At 43.8% G+C, this 15568-nt stretch overlaps 1 protein-coding gene across 1 annotated transcript in view; it reads left to right on the top strand.

Moving 5' to 3' along the window:
* ETV5 (ETS variant transcription factor 5) overlaps positions 1–11695 on the top strand; it is a 56411-nt gene extending 44716 nt beyond the window's left edge. Inside the window, exons 10-13 of the mRNA XM_059063735.1 lie at positions 878–946; positions 1321–1490; positions 6166–6267; positions 9191–11695. Coding sequence (XP_058919718.1) covers positions 878–946; positions 1321–1490; positions 6166–6267; positions 9191–9412 — 563 coding nt within the window. The 3' untranslated portion in view covers positions 9413–11695. The remainder of the gene's footprint in view (positions 1–877; positions 947–1320; positions 1491–6165; positions 6268–9190) is intronic.
* The last annotated feature ends 3873 nt before the right edge of the window (positions 11696–15568 follow it).

The raw sequence follows: 15568 nt of genomic DNA, 5'->3' as shown, positions 1-15568 counted from the left end.
GCAAGGGTGTGGTCCCATCACGCCTGTCTACTAAGTGGCTTTGGCTTGAGCCTCTGGCCTTGTCAGGGTGCCTGGTGACCTGGTGGTCAGCGCTGAATGCATATTAAGGGTTGGTGGGTTTAGAATGCTAGGCCATCCTTCTTCTCCTTGACACCTTCCACTTTCTGCCCTGCCTTCCTTTCATTTCCACTTACATGTGTTATTGGACTAGTCAGTTCCCCTTTGTTTTCTTGTCTATACAGTGAATAAGTTTTATTGACAGAAAGTCTCTTCAGATTCCTTCCACAGTGTCTGGAGGTGATAATACCTCCAAGTTTTTAAAATTATTGCTTGTCACAGTCCTCCACAGGCCCAAGTCTTTACTCATTTGGCATTGTTCTCTACCCTCCAAGCTTTTTCACAATTGAATGAGGCGTGTGGGCAGCCTAGACAAGCAGTAAGAAAGTTTGAAATTAATATTTGCTAAAAGGAAGACAGCTAGACCATGTATAGATCAACCAGATCCACCCGGTAAGGCCAACTGAAATAGATGAGATGTCTTTTCAGATACAAAGGCTTAGTCATGGACACACTGATCCATGCAGACCTCGTAAGCGAGATGCGAAGGAACGTACTGGTGACTCAGTGCTTCCCTACAGTCTCAGCTCTAATAGCAGGAATTGATGCTGCTCTGACTGAAGCGCAGGTGATTGCATCAGAACAGAACACCTAAGTCCTGGCGAAGTTGAAGTTCCCCCCCAAATTCAGCCTGGCATAGATAGAGCAGTTCATCAGGCTGAGGACCTGAAATGGTAGAATCCTGTTTTAGTCCTTAAATCCAGAGTTTTCAGAGGACACAATTTGTTAAGCAACATGTTCTTTCTAAATTCTCCTTCAGGTTTTTCATATGAGAAGGATCCCCGGTTGTACTTTGACGACACCTGTGTTGTTCCTGAGAGACTGGAAGGTAAGTAGCCACATCCAGTTTGTTGCAAAGCTGGAAGGTTCAAGATGTCAGAGTACGTTCATCAGTCTTGATGCCAAATTAACGTTTGCCCAAATCAGCTGAGAAACTTGAGACTAAAGTACCACATATGTGGGCTTCTCTGGTGGCGCAGTGGTTGAGAGTCCGCCTGCCGATGCAGGGGACGCGGGTTCGTGCCCCGGTCTGGGAAGATCCCGCATGCCGCAGAGCAGCTGGGCCCGTGAGCCATGGCCGCTGAGCCTGCGCGTCCGGAGCCTGTGCTCCGCAACGGGAGAGGCCACAACAGTGAGAGGCCCACGTACTGCCAAAAAAAAAAAAAAAAAAAAGTACCACATATGTGTCTTTGTCCCAAACAGGCAAAGTCAAACAAGAGCCCACCATGTATCGGGAGGGGCCCCCTTACCAGAGACGAGGTTCCCTTCAGCTGTGGCAGTTCCTGGTTACCCTTCTTGACGACCCAGCCAATGCCCACTTCATTGCCTGGACAGGCCGAGGCATGGAGTTCAAGCTGATAGAACCGGAGGAGGTAAGCACTGGAAGCTGGGATCAGGTGATTTGATTTGTTGATGTTTGTTCCTGTTCTCCATTGAGCCTTTTTACGGTGTTAAATATGCTCTTCCTTCTCATTCAGATTCTAGCCTGGCCAATGGGCTTGGCAGTGCCTTTTCTATTAATAGGACAACTTACAATTCACAGACAGGCAGAGTTCTCCACTGCAGAATATATAAAAAGTATTAGTAACACTTCTGTAAATTCTGGGGAGGGAGGCCATGAAGACTTACATTCTAGTAGGGTCTGCTCTCTCTCTTGGAAAGTCTTTTTCAAGTGTTCTTTCAGTGATACCAACTTGTTTTGGTGTCAGCCCTCATATGTCATAGCCTATACCAGAGGTTACATGTACAGATTGTAAGACATTTTGGTAATATAGGTTGCAACTACCCCACTGTGTATTTCAAATGGCTCTAACCTAGAGAAATAAAATTATCAGAGATGGGTCAATCTTAGGAAGTTAGATTTTTTTTTTTTAATGTAGTATCACAGTGGTTGAGAAAGGACACAAACCTTCATTATTTTGTTAATAGAAAGAAGATACACTGTTACTGTCTGTTTGCCTAGACTATTGACAGAAAGGCCAATGGACAGAACTAATACCATTTCTTCAAAAGGGGAGGACATCATAGAACTCCTCCTTTCCTGAATATAACAAAGTAAATTAAATCAAGCTCTGAGTTTGGCATATTTCAAAAGGGGTTGTTTTTTGTTTGGTTGGTTTGGTTTTATGGCCACACCACACGGCTTATGGGATTTTAGTTCCCCCACCAGGGATTAAACCGGGGCCCTCAGCAGTGAGAGCTCGGAATCCTAAACCCTGGACCGCCAGGGGATTCCCAAAGGGGTTGATTTGATTTCTATTTGATTTAGAATCTAGAGAGATTATAAATAGAAAAGAAATAACTTCCCTGAAAATCCGACATATGCTTCTTTTGGTAGCATGTACTTAGGTGTTACATGTTAAACCAGCAGAGCAAAACGTATCTCTGGGTTGGGTGTGATTGGAATGGGACCAATGCTCTCGGAAGGAGTTTGAACAGGGACTGCAGTTGTAGATGTTGTTCCATCAATTCCAGGGCTCACTTTAGCACACCAAGGGGACAGGTGGGTAGGAGGGTTAACAGCAGGAGATTTGGAAGAAGAAAGTGGCCTGAAAGTTAAGGTGAGCAAAGGAGAATGTGTGGATTGGAGACTTAGGAGAACCCTGACTGTGATAGGAGAGGAAGGCAGGCTTCATTAAAGGCAGTTAGAGAAGATATATGTATGGTGTTCCCGATCTTGCATCATTCACACAAAAATAGAAATATGGCAGCACCTCATATTGTAAACGGTTTCTGTTAAGAGTCAGTCTACCTTCAAAGCCAGAGTTTGGTACTGCTGTGTTTTTCTAAGGGTGTCTTGTGTTTAGAAGTGGAGCTGTGTTTGCGGCTTGCAGCCACACTGGAGAGCATCCGCCCTGCATTCTTTTCCTCATAACGTGGCATGGTTTATGTGAGGCTTGAGGAAAGCATGTTGCCCAGACTCACTAAGGCTTTTTGAAAGTCAGTCTGTCATGTGGGCAGCCCTTATTGATTTATCTCATTTCAAACAGGAGCTTTTATTACTTTATTGCCATTGCCTCTGGCCTAAGCACAGGCTGTATAGCTGCAGGTAAACCTGGTTATGACCCTTTGTAAAGCTGTTATTGAATCTGCTGCTCTCCTACCACTGGTAAAGAAAATGATGAACAGATGGCAGAGGGCCCTGGCTTTCTTAATAACGAAGCTAATACCAAGCCAGAATGCTCACATAAATGCCAAGCGGCCAAGTCACAGCGGAGGCCTGTGGTGGCCTTGAGCCTCCCTCAGCTGGTTGGACAGCTTTGTTTCTTCAGGAAGTACTTCTTTCCGCCGCACCTTGAAATCCCCGAGCATTCCATGAACTCCGAATATTCCATTCTCATAACCCAGGATCAGCTCTGTTCCACATGTGCACTTTGGCCTCGGGACATGCAGCATTTGAATTTTTTTGCTCTCTAAGCCTTGTATAACTTGGAGGGCCCTACTCTTGTTACTGTCAGGAAGATACCAACTCCTCGAAAAAGCTGTAAGAAGTTGTCATGGGGGAAGCTTGAAGGGTGAAGCAGAGGAGGAAGCTGTTTGGGCCGTAATTGTAGGCAGCTGTGTGGCTGAGTAGTGCACTCTGGGTAATTATCCATAATATCCATTACACTGTGCATGGAAATTGTGGTTTTGGAACTGCTTTTGGCAGGCCTCCTAATCAAATGTCTTTTGATTGTCATCCAGCTTAGCACCCTCTCAATTATGACTGACTCGGCTTTAATCTGGAGCCATTTTAACTGTGAATCTGCATTAATGAATATTTTGGGGGGTAGGGTTGTTTGTTGAACATGTGGAAGATAACTGATGCCATGGGGAGGTTTAAAGGGACGAGCTGCTAGAAAGAGCCGCTCCCTGTGCTGCGGCTGCTATCTCTCAAAAAGGGAGGAAGAGACGTGAGGTTTTTTTTTTGTTTGTTTGTTTGTTTGTTTTTAAAACTCCTTCGGCCTCCATCCTCAAGATGCATGCTATCAAAGGAACGAATGTGAAAGATGAAAGAAAGGAGGAGCTGGTAGCAAGCTGTTGCCTGCTCCCCTCCCCCCAGAAATGGGACAGCCCTAATTCCCAGCTGCTCTGCAGTTGTGCTGCATCATGATTACTGCAGAAGGAGCAGCCCTGGTGAGGGCTACTGAATCAGAGGGCCCTGGCCCAAGAGGATGATGAGTCAGTAACTATGGCTACCAGAGCTGCTTTGAAGTCTGTGCATATATAAAACCTCTCTCCAGCAAGCTACTGCATATGCACGTGACAACAAAGCGAGGTCACCGCTGAAGTTGAAAAATATTCACGAATTGTTTTCCACCACTGAATATAGTAAAATGATGAGGCTGGGCTTCTTTTAAGGGTCCCTGCATCACTTGTGTCTGACAGCAGTTCAAGTACAGTTTCATGGTGTCAAATATTTCTCTTGAACAGGTAAAAGGACATGTATTGATTTAACAGGTTCTTTCTTACCCCTGTTTCTATTGGTTTAAAAATAGAAATTGGTTAAAAATGGAAATTGGTTAAAAACTGGTTAAAAATAGAAATTGATTAAAAATTTGTTTTATCTTCTCGGGACTTCCTTGGCAGTCTAGTAGTTAAGACTCCACACTTCCACTGCAGGGGACACGCGTTTGATCCCTGGTCGGGGAACTAAGATCCTGCATGCTGCTCGGTGCAGCCAAAAATAATAATAGTAAAATAAAATGTTTGTCTTCTTTAACCAGGGGATGTATTTTTGGTTCATTTTGCCTTTTTGGCCATTTCAAAGAGTTGAACAGGTGCAATGTCGATAAAGGGGGAGAGCCAGGGATAATTGTGTGTGCCGTGGGGCACAAAGCAAACGAATGGAAATTTAACTTTCACACAGTTTCTTGCAAGGCAGAGTGGAATCGTGGCTATTGAATTACTGTAATATAATTAGGACAGATGCATTCTTCCTTACTTATCAGATTATTTTTGGTATTTATTAAAGGTCATCTTAGAATCCTGAATTCAGAAGATGTTGCTTTCATTCTGCCCCAAATACTTTTAAAGAATACTTCAAGTGAAATGTGGTTTTATGATCCACCTTTTCCACTTGCAGTCTCCCTACTTCTCATTCCATACTTGTCATCTTTTTTTTTTAATAAAAAGGGATGTAGTTATTTTGTTTTTTTAAGTTTCTAAAACTGACCCCAAATGTTCAAAACATGATTCCTGGTTTGCATACATTTAAAGACCTCATATTTCCAAGATTATTCTTCTCTTACCTCGACAGTCATCCTTATTAGTAGGATTGGGGATGTTGAGATACTTGAGAACAGAAATTGCTTGGCTGTCCTGGCGAACTCCACTAGGAAGTTTTCTTGCTATAAGGCCCCTTTGCTCAAAGCTCCAATTACACCCCCCCATCACTGCACCTCAGAGGTGGACCAAGTTGGATATAATGCACTTCAGCACTGTTTGGGAAGCCCTGTTAATTTTTCATTAAGTGGATAATGGTGCTACATGTTTTAATGTCCATTCTGCAAGTCTGCTGGGAACAGGGGATTGGATGGCAGCAGGCTGAAATGATCCGATTCCCCTTTACTCCATGAGCTGCTATATAAGTAAACATCTCCCAGCCCCTCTCCGATCTTATTAGAATTGAACTTTTGCTCTGCTGGCCCATTAGCAACTCACCAGTGTGTTTCTAATGTTTCAGGAATGACCATTCTAATTATTCCTTATTGACTGCTACAGAAACCATAGCACTTAATGGCAATATGCTAATGGTCTACGGGTATTGGTCGATAATTCATACGTGGAGAAACAGTAGAGAGCCTGCTTCCTCTGGGATGCTAGCCGAGCCCGCTGCAATCTTAAAGTGCTAGAATTTTTCCACCTCTAGGTCTCACCTCTTAGCATTTGACTGAATCATCACCTTTGCTAAATGTTTGGTCTTGAGGGAATTAAGTGCTTTTCCTCCCAGGTCAGAGAAATGAGTCACTGACCAAAGCAGTCAGGTTCTAGAACTGGCTCTCCTGGGATTGGGAGAAAACCACTAAGCCCAGGGAATGAGTTTCCATTGCTTTCCTGTCTCTTCAGGTCGCTCGGCGTTGGGGTATTCAGAAGAATCGGCCAGCCATGAACTACGACAAGCTCAGCAGATCTCTACGCTATTACTATGAAAAGGGCATCATGCAGAAAGTAAGCGATTACTAGAGACGCTTAGACCACTCTGACCACTCTCAAAGAAAATGTCAAGGGCTTCTGATATAACACTGTATGTGATGACTGAGAGGAAATGTTAGCCTCGTAAGTAATTCTGTGATAGGAAAAACATCTTGGAAAAACTTGAGTTAAATGAGATAATAAGGAGCACCTTTAATGCTGTTGGGTACGTGAAAGCCAAAGGTTGTGTATGGAAGACACTGTAGGAAAATTAGGCTCCTCTGCTTTAAACTGTCTCTACTTACAAAAACGTCCAGACATTTAGGCCAACTATTAAATCCATAAAGGTGCAGCAAGTGAGGGAAGCAACTTGAAGGTCTCCCCTCCCATGAGAGCTTAGGCAAAGTCTTTAGTTGAAACACCGAGACCTCCAAATATGTTGGTTTAATACTCCCAAAAGTGTTAGGGCAGTAAAAAAAAACCTTATTTCTCTTTTAGAACCTTAGAAACTGGAACTCAAGTTAAAAAGCCAAAGTTTTCAAAATGGCAGAATCACCTGGTAGCAGGTAGGAGAAAAAAGGATGAAGTATAATTTTGAGGAAGCCAATACAAAATCCTTATTGCGCTAGGTGGTGAAGATCCACAATCTTAAAATCCTGTGGATAGGCAGAAGATGAGAATGGAAAATCTTTGCTTGGTTTTTCTTAGCCATCAGATTTTATACTGTACTGTTGCCCAGATTCTAGCATTTACACATTTAAGCAGTCTACATGGTAGATGCCAAGATGCACTCAGAAGTATATGGTCATTGCTGCTGAGAACTTGTCTATGCTGAAGCCAGGTTTATCTTTCTCAGAGGCAGGTGGTAATATGACCCCATATTCCTCTCATCTCCTTAAAAAATATTAAAACAGCTTTTCATGGATGGTCTTCTGGATAAGGTCCAGACTTTTTAATGCTTCATACAGGCTCAAGGCACCATTAAACCCTCATTTCCTCACTTGTACTTGGCTGCTTTCACTAGCATAGCCATCTTTCTCTTAATATATTTGTTTACTGAACAATACATATCACATTCATGTAAGTTATTAAGCATACTATAAAATGAAAAAAATACCTATTAAACTACTGTCCTATTTAAGAACACTCCTAATGCCTTCGTTGCCTGGCCAGCCCCTACTTGTTTTCTCAGTAAATCACCTCTTTACTCCAAGAATCTGAAGTTCTCAGGCCAAGTTACATGGTCTCTCTTCTGCTTCTGAGAGCACCTGGGCTCATCTCCATCACTTCCCCTACTATCTGTATTGTAAGTTACTCCCTGGCTTGTCAGTATCTGCCACAGGAGTATCAGCTCCTTTGGGGCAGGAATGAGGTTTGACTTCAGTGCTTGGCACAGAGTGAATAGATACTCTAGGAAGCGTGGTCACCCCACCCAACTTCCCCTTTTTTTTAAAGGGTTAAATTCAGTGGGGTTTTAATATGTGCACAGAGTAGTACAGCCATCACCACAATCAATTTTAGAACATTTTATCACCTTAAATAAAGAAGCCCTGAACCCATTAGCAGTCACTGCCTTTTTCCCCTCAAACTTCACACATACTGTCTCCCCTTTTAGTTTTAACATTATCAGGTAGAATCCTAAACTAAGGAAGGAGGGCCATTACTCCTTTGCTGTTCCCAAATCCAGATCCAATCTGAGGGAATGTAATCAAGACACAGTTAACTTGAACTAATGGCAATGAGTTGTCCCTATGAACTTGTTCCTAGGTTTTCTAAGGAAGTAGAAGAGAATTTTCTGAGATTAAAACAGGCAAAAAGTACAGGAAGGCACAGGAATGAGACTTGGGGGGGCTCGGATCCAGCACTCCCATTTATTTATGCTTTAAGGAAAGTCAACCTTCCAAAGCCTGTTTGCAGTAAAAATGTAGATAATAGTCCCTAATCTAATCTCAAAGGGTAATATATGTGAAAACATTCTAGAGATAGCAATGTGCTATCCAGTGTAAGAGATCATTGTTAAATTTATTACATGACCCATGAGTAAATGAGAACTAAATAAAAGAGAATGGTAGCATGTCCGTCTAGGGAGGGACTTAGAAAAGCAGTAGTCCCATACCCTCGGTTTTTGAAAGGGAAAATTGAGGTTCATAGAGGTTGAGACTTGTTAGCGACTGAGCCAAGGCCGGGAGCCATCCACTCCTGGCTTCTGAGCTGGTATCATTGCCACTATGTCCTCCTACTTCCCTCTTCCACATATGTGAGCTGACTCTTGGGCCGGGGAACCAGAGATTTAACAACCCAAATAGGGATGATTGATTGTATACATCTGCCACCCTTAATCAAGACCATTTGGTTCTCGTAATATTATAATGCATAAAATTCATATAAAGGTAGTTATCAGTTCCTTCAGTGTAGCAGAACCATGGAATGAGTAATTTAAAACTGCAGGTAAGCCAAAACACAGTTCTGTTTGGTTTTGGAACAAACTTAAAATTCCCACACAGTTCTCTGAATTCCTAGCCCTTCAGAGCAAAGCTGTCCTGGGAAGACTATAAACTTTGGAGGGAACTGAACACATGGTCTGACTCCTGCATCTTTCAATCCTTATATCTTCTTGTAATATCAGGCACCAGCCTCAGCATAACCGTTGTTTCTAGGCTGTGAGTATAACACAGTGAGGATTTTCTTTTAAAAGAACCTAATATGAGTTTGAAATGCAGATATTCTTTTCAGCTGCTAAGCTGTGGTGTCAACAAAACACTTGGCAGGTAACAGGTTCCCACAGTTTATCAAAATAAATCTGAATGATTTGGATAATCAGCTACCAATCAGCCTCTTGGTCCCTGGCTTCCTGAGAGCTTGGTAACTTACAAATATCTCATTATTCTTCCCTTGGTGCCCTGGCCCCGGCCCATGCCCTGTTCCAGTTGGGCCTCATAAAGTGTGTTTTCTCTCTCAGGTGGCCGGGGAACGATACGTCTACAAGTTTGTCTGCGACCCCGATGCCCTTTTCTCCATGGCCTTCCCCGACAACCAACGTCCGTTCCTGAAAGCGGAGTCCGAGTGCCACCTCAGCGAGGAGGACACCCTGCCACTGACCCACTTTGAAGACAACGCTGCTTACCTCCTGGATGTGGACCGCTGCAGCAGCCTCCCCTATGCCGAAGGCTTTGCTTACTAAGTTTCCGAGCGGCTGAGCGGCCAAACCCTAGAGCTAGCAGTTCCCATTCAGGCAAACGAGGGCAGTGGTTTTGTTTGTGTTTCTGGCTGTTCCCAAAGCTTGCCCTTTGAGTATTATCTAGAGAACCCAAGCTGTCTCTGGATCGGCACCCTTAAAGACAGATACCTTGGCGGGGGAGTGGGAACAGGGAGGGGCAGAAAACCACCAAAAGGCTGGTGCCTCCGCTCTGAACCTGACAAGGTTTCTGGGAAAGCAATTGAAATGGAGCCTCCTTCCCATGGACGATATATGCAAAGCAATACCTTGTTCAGGTTAGTACCCACAAACCAGGACAGAGTGTGTGACAATCTGCATTGATCGTGGACTACTAAATGCCTTTACGTAGAAGGGCTCTGATTTGCACAATTTATTGAAAAAGATGTCACAAACCCATAGAAGAGGAGGTAGGCAAAGTTGGGTAGGCTCAAACCATGAAGGGTTACAAATATATCTATCTTAAAACTCAGAGAGCTCTTCCAGCTTAATCGGAAATGTTTCCTCTTGGTCTGGAAAGAAGGGAAAAGGATGAACAGCTGTTACCCACTCCATGGTTCTCAAATAATAAACCATTGCTACCCTTGGGAACCTTCTGGCCATGTGGTCACCAAGTAGAGCAAGCCCCCTTTCTCTTCCCAGTCACATGGCTGTGTGTGTGGATGGCTTTAATTTTAGGAAAATGGTGATTAACACTTTTGACAGTATTTTGTTTTGCTTTGATTCGGGGGATTGTTTTGTTTTGGTGGTTGTTTTGGAAAAACAGTTTATAAACTGATTTTTGTAGTTTTGGTATTTAAAGCAAAAAAAAAAAAACCAAACCTTTTGGTAACCGTGCACTGCGCCCTTTAAACAGAGCAGTGCCAACTTATGAAGACGCTGCAGCTTGAAAGGGGCTTTGCTGGGGGCGTCCCCTTAGCCGAGTACAAGCCCTCTTTTATTGCCTGCTTTGTGCTTTCTGCACCAGACAGCCTGATGGAACATTTGCACCTGAGTTGTACATTTTTGAGGTGTGCAGGGCAGCCTGGACACACCGTTTAGATTCTATGTGTATAGTCCCCCATGTTCCCTCACATGCCCTCTCTGGAAAGCATATGTACATAATACGTGTCATGTCCATTTGAAACCTGGTCACCTGGTGGAAACCCTAGGTAGGGATTCTTCCCTGGGCATGACTGATGACAATTTCCATTTCAGTTTGTTTTGTTTTTCCTTTTTCTTTAATTTTTGGACTTTAAACCCTGCATATGATTCAATAGGGTTTGAGACTTATGTGCGACACTGACAGGTAAAGCAGTACTAGCATCTTAGTTTCCTGCCACTTTAAAAAAGGTTTTCTCTGATTGCTGTATTATATTGGGAAAGTTTTAAATAACCCAAGTAAAGCTATATGAAAGTTAAGCTCAAAGTAGTGGAAAAAGTATTAGAAAGTGGTAGCACCTTGCTGCCTGCTGATAGGATTCTGTGCTTCCCCTGACACCTAGCACACAAAGAATGATTATGCTACTCTTCATATGCGAAGGACAGTGCTTTGAGTTGTTTTTCTATTGATGGAATGCTCTGTAGTCTCAAACAGTCCCCCTGGTGACCAGGAGCACATTTGTGAAGAGGGTCACAGAGATAAGGGGTGCATTTTATAGCTATGGAAATACAAGTTTTTCCTCTCTTGGAAGCTAATTAGCCCACAAAGGGATTGAACCTGTAGCTTGGGCCTTAATTAGCATTGTATTCTAATCAAAGGACTTTCCAAACCGGTATTTATAGCTTTCTAACCTACACATAGTCTATACATAGATGCATATTTTACCCCCAGCTGGCTAGAGGTTAATTTGTTGTAAATGCTGTATAGGATTTGTTTTTTCCTTTCTTTACTTATCCGGGTTTGGGTTTTGTTGGGTTTTTTTTTTTTTTTTTTTTTTTTGATGGATTTATGCTGTCTTAGCAAGTACGGAAAGAATCCTCTGTAGCCTGAGCTCCCCTCCCCCCTGCTGTAGCCACGTGGCCTGTGCTGTCACAGGACACAGGATGGCAGCATCACCGTTGCATTCCCATCGGACTCATGCACCTCCCTGATGGTTTTGTTTCTTTGTTGTTTTTGCTTCTTTCCAGAGTGTGGAAAGTCTACAGTGCAGAAAGGCTTTAACCTGCCAGTTGATTTGAAATACTTTCCCCTGTGCAGGGCCGTTTGCATCCTGCCAAGCTGCGTTATATTCTGTACTGTGTACAATAAAGAAGTTTGCTTTCAGTTTACCAAGTGCCTGAAACCCGCCTCTTTCTTGCCCTCAGTGGTCTAAATCTTGAAGCAAGCAGAAGCCACCTGGCATCTCCCTCTCAGCTGTTTAGCTTTACGACTGTGGAAGTTGTTAGTTTGTGTACAACTGCTCTCTCACCTCATCTCTTAAGCTCTGGCTAAACATTTGACCCAAGAGAGTAGGAGAGTAGAAAGCAGAAAGGGTTTCCCAGCCAATGGTGAGCTAACACCACCCCCTCTCCTTGAACCCACCTACTTCCAACTTTTAGTCAACTTTTTTTAAAGCGTAGCTCACGCTTGGGCCCTGAGTTGCTGAAAAGATCACTAACTAGGCTAGGACTTTGAGTTCCAAGATACACCCAGCTCAGACCCTTAGCTGGATTCTTGGAAAACCAGATAGAAGAAGACCACCCATTCCCTAGTTTTCCCCCCAGAACGTTTGACCTTAAGGAGTAGAAATTTTACTAATAGTTGTTCCCGCAAAAACAACAACTTGGAAGGTTTTGGTTGTTTTTTTTTTTTTCCAGCCATACAGCAGTAAAAACCTTTCTTCCGAGTTTGAACCTTGTTAACCGAACCAGGTTCATTCTAAGGCTCAACAAGCCAAAATGCTGAGACAGCGAGGTTTGCAGCAAAAAGAGGGCTTAATGGGAAAGCAGTGAAGAGAGGAGACGGAAAACAAGCCTGAAAACTGCCTCCTGAAAGGCAAGGGGCGGGGGTATTTATAGGTTTAGGAATAAAGCATCAGGGCCGACTGAGGAGTGGGGAGCACGGGGAAAGGTGATTGGAAAAAGGTGCGGGAATCGAGGTTCTGCACTAGGCTATAGGCCTCTGCACATCCTGAGGGTGGAGTTTTCAGCCCTCTGTGTCAAAAGGTCACCCAGCGGACACCGCGCATGCCCAGTTGCAGGGTCCGTGCTCCTGTCCAGTCTTAACCCAGCCCAGCTCCAACTAGATACACACAGCTGACTCCAAGTTCCCGAAAATATCTCAGGCAAACATTGTTTAGGCCACGTGCTCCTTGGAGGACATGGCAAGTCTTAAAACAACGTTGGTCAGTGAATGCAGGTGAAATGAATTTAACTCATGATTTCTGGAATATATATATCACTTGGGAAAAGTTTGCAGGGCTCTCTGCAGTATTAGGCCTTTTAGTGTTCTCATTTCACCCTTTTTCTACACCTTAATTTGGGCTTTTCAAGACTCCTGTTACAGTAGAGAAATAAGTAGATCCTTTTTTCAAGCCTATAACAGAAGGCTTTCTGTGAATTTATCTGCTATCTTTCTTTCACTGTTTTACAAGCCCTAAGTGTAGAAACATCTGAGCCTGAATCGGAGCACAGCCTCTTGAATCGAAGCTTGTGAGGAATGAATGTCTGCCACATAAACCCATTGGCTTCGACAGATTAAGAGATGCTTGGGGAGAAGGCAGGGGAGCCAGGACAAAGCAAGCTCTGCCACTCAGCTTCACCATGATAAGACTTTGACAATCAGCTCCCTATTATTCAGCGGCTCATTATCCCCCTTGGCCCATATCCAGATCGTTAACCTAATGCAGGAGGTCACCAAACACTGGGCCTCCCTTCTCCTGTTGGGCACTAGGATAAGAAAGCCCAGAAAATGTGAAGTTTACTCTTCATCGAGGTCCCCTTTCTCGAGCCAAGTCAAGGAAACAATGCTTTTTCAGTTGTTAGATGACAAAGAAGTAGTGTGAGGGCAAAAGAATGCGGTTTTGAGAGCCAGAGTATGTGCAGAATCTAAATTGTAGTGCAGCTGGGACAAATGTAAACTAATGTGGGAGAAAAACACTCACGTACCCAGACAGTTGGAAACCTTGGAGAGACAGTCCGTTGCCCGGTGGTGCAGGCGGCTGGAGCTTAGTGTGTGGCTTCTAAAACACAAGCAAAAGGAAAGGAAGCTGGAAAATCATCAGTTTTATCACATATACAATGTAAGCATTGAGCTTATTCAGCACAGTGTATTGTACTTAGCGGGATGGGGGTGAAAGAGGCACACAGACAAGCCACTGTGTCCTTCTGATCCCAGCAAAGACGCCAGTGTCCCATTCGGAAGGGGCCCCTTGAATGACCAGCCTTTAGTTAGCTCCTCCAATTTAAGAGCTGGCTCTACACCCAGGCCTTGTTGACCTTGGCAGTGGACCTCAGATAGCTAACGTTTGGATAGCACTTTACAGTTTACACAGTACATTTTCATCTGCATTATCTTTTTGGCAGACTTTCTTAAATGGTAACACTTTGCTGAAATTGAATCTGAAAATATTCACGGCTGTTCGCCTCCAAAATTACTTTTTTGGAATGTTCTCAGTGGCTACTGTGGAAAGAGGACTGGACACTGGGAGGTGGAACAATGGGGCTCTGGCCCCAGTTCAGGGATTGATTGGATTTGACTAGATGATCTCAGAGGGCCATCCTGGCCTAACCTCCTACATCAGTGAGGGCACTGATGAATTGTTACTTCTCAAATCTCTTAGGAGGTAAAGGAGAAAGGAGTTCCTTGGAAATTCAAAGGGTGTGTGTGTGCGTGTGTGTGTGTGCGTGTGTGTGTGTGTGTGTAGGCAGATTTAACAGTTAACATCATTCTCACCTTTGAGCAAGCTCTGAAGATTGCTCAGTCCCACCATTAAAGGCTTATGTTTGTTCATTCCCTAAGCATCCACAGAGCACCTACTAGATGCCAGCCACTGCTGGATACCGAAAATAAAGGTTTAGGATGGCATTTTCAAATAAATCCCTGTTCTTGACCTTGTAAATGTTTAAATGCTCTACTCTCCAGCTCCTACTTCAACACTGCTGGCATTGTCTTATTCTGACCACATTGACCAGAGGCCAAGGAGACTGGGGCATTTATCTACCAATTCTTGCCCCTACGGGTTGAGGGTCAACCCCAGGGAGGCTGACACTCCAATGTACTTCCTACCAGGAAGAAAAGAAGAGCAGGTATCAGTGTGCTGGGCACTGCTGGCAGATACAGTAACTCAGGGGGGCCAAGGAGACCTGGAGCAGACATCATGGTGTTAGCTATGCCCACCTTTAACACTAGCAGGGCTCTCCTGCATGACCTGGCTTGTTTGTCTCCATACTTAAGGTGGGTGACTCTTTGCTTCCATCATTCCATTAACAAACATATATCAAACATCTATTGTTTGTGAGACACCATGATAGACGTTTCCGCAGGGTGTGGGGAGCGGGACCTCGCAGTGAAACCCACCCTCCCGAGCTTAGACAGCTCAGAGGCTAGTGGGGGAAACATTTGTCTGCATGAAACTAGAATACAAGTTATAGCATACTGAGTATTACTCACCCAATAAATAGTGCCTGTTCTATGCCAGGTACTGCTCTAGGATTAGTGGAGGGGAAAAAAATAGTTATAAATCTTTGCTGAGGATCTTACATCTGGGGAAGGGAGCAAAAAAACAAATGAAACAAATAAATGATAACATTCATTAGATGATGTTAAGTAGCACGAAGAAAAATTAAGCAGGGAAGGGATATGATGAGTGATGGGGATGGGGGTTGCAATTTTAAATAGGAAGGTCAGGGAAGACCTCACAGTTGAGCAAAGACTTGACAATAAATACAGAAGTAGCCAGATGGTTATCTGAAGGAAAAGCATGTAGCCAGAGGGAAGAGCAAGGCCATGAGACTTTGAACATGCTTGGGCTATTTATGGAATAGCAAGTCCTGTGACAATGGGTCAGAGGCAGTGACACAGGGCACAGTAAGAGAGAAAGTCAGAAAAGTAACGGGGGACTTATCATCTAGGGCCCTGTAGGTTTTTTAAGGACTCTGGTGTTTACTCTGTCATTGTTTAGCTGGTAGAGGTCTTGAGCAGAGAAGTGACATAATCTGATT

The sequence above is a fragment of the Kogia breviceps genome, chromosome 5 (genome assembly GCF_026419965.1).
Source record: "Kogia breviceps isolate mKogBre1 chromosome 5, mKogBre1 haplotype 1, whole genome shotgun sequence".
Taxonomy (NCBI): Eukaryota; Metazoa; Chordata; class Mammalia; order Artiodactyla; family Physeteridae; genus Kogia; species Kogia breviceps.
The sequence above is the reverse complement of the archived record's forward strand: the minus strand, read 5'-3'. Positions and strand labels throughout refer to the sequence as shown.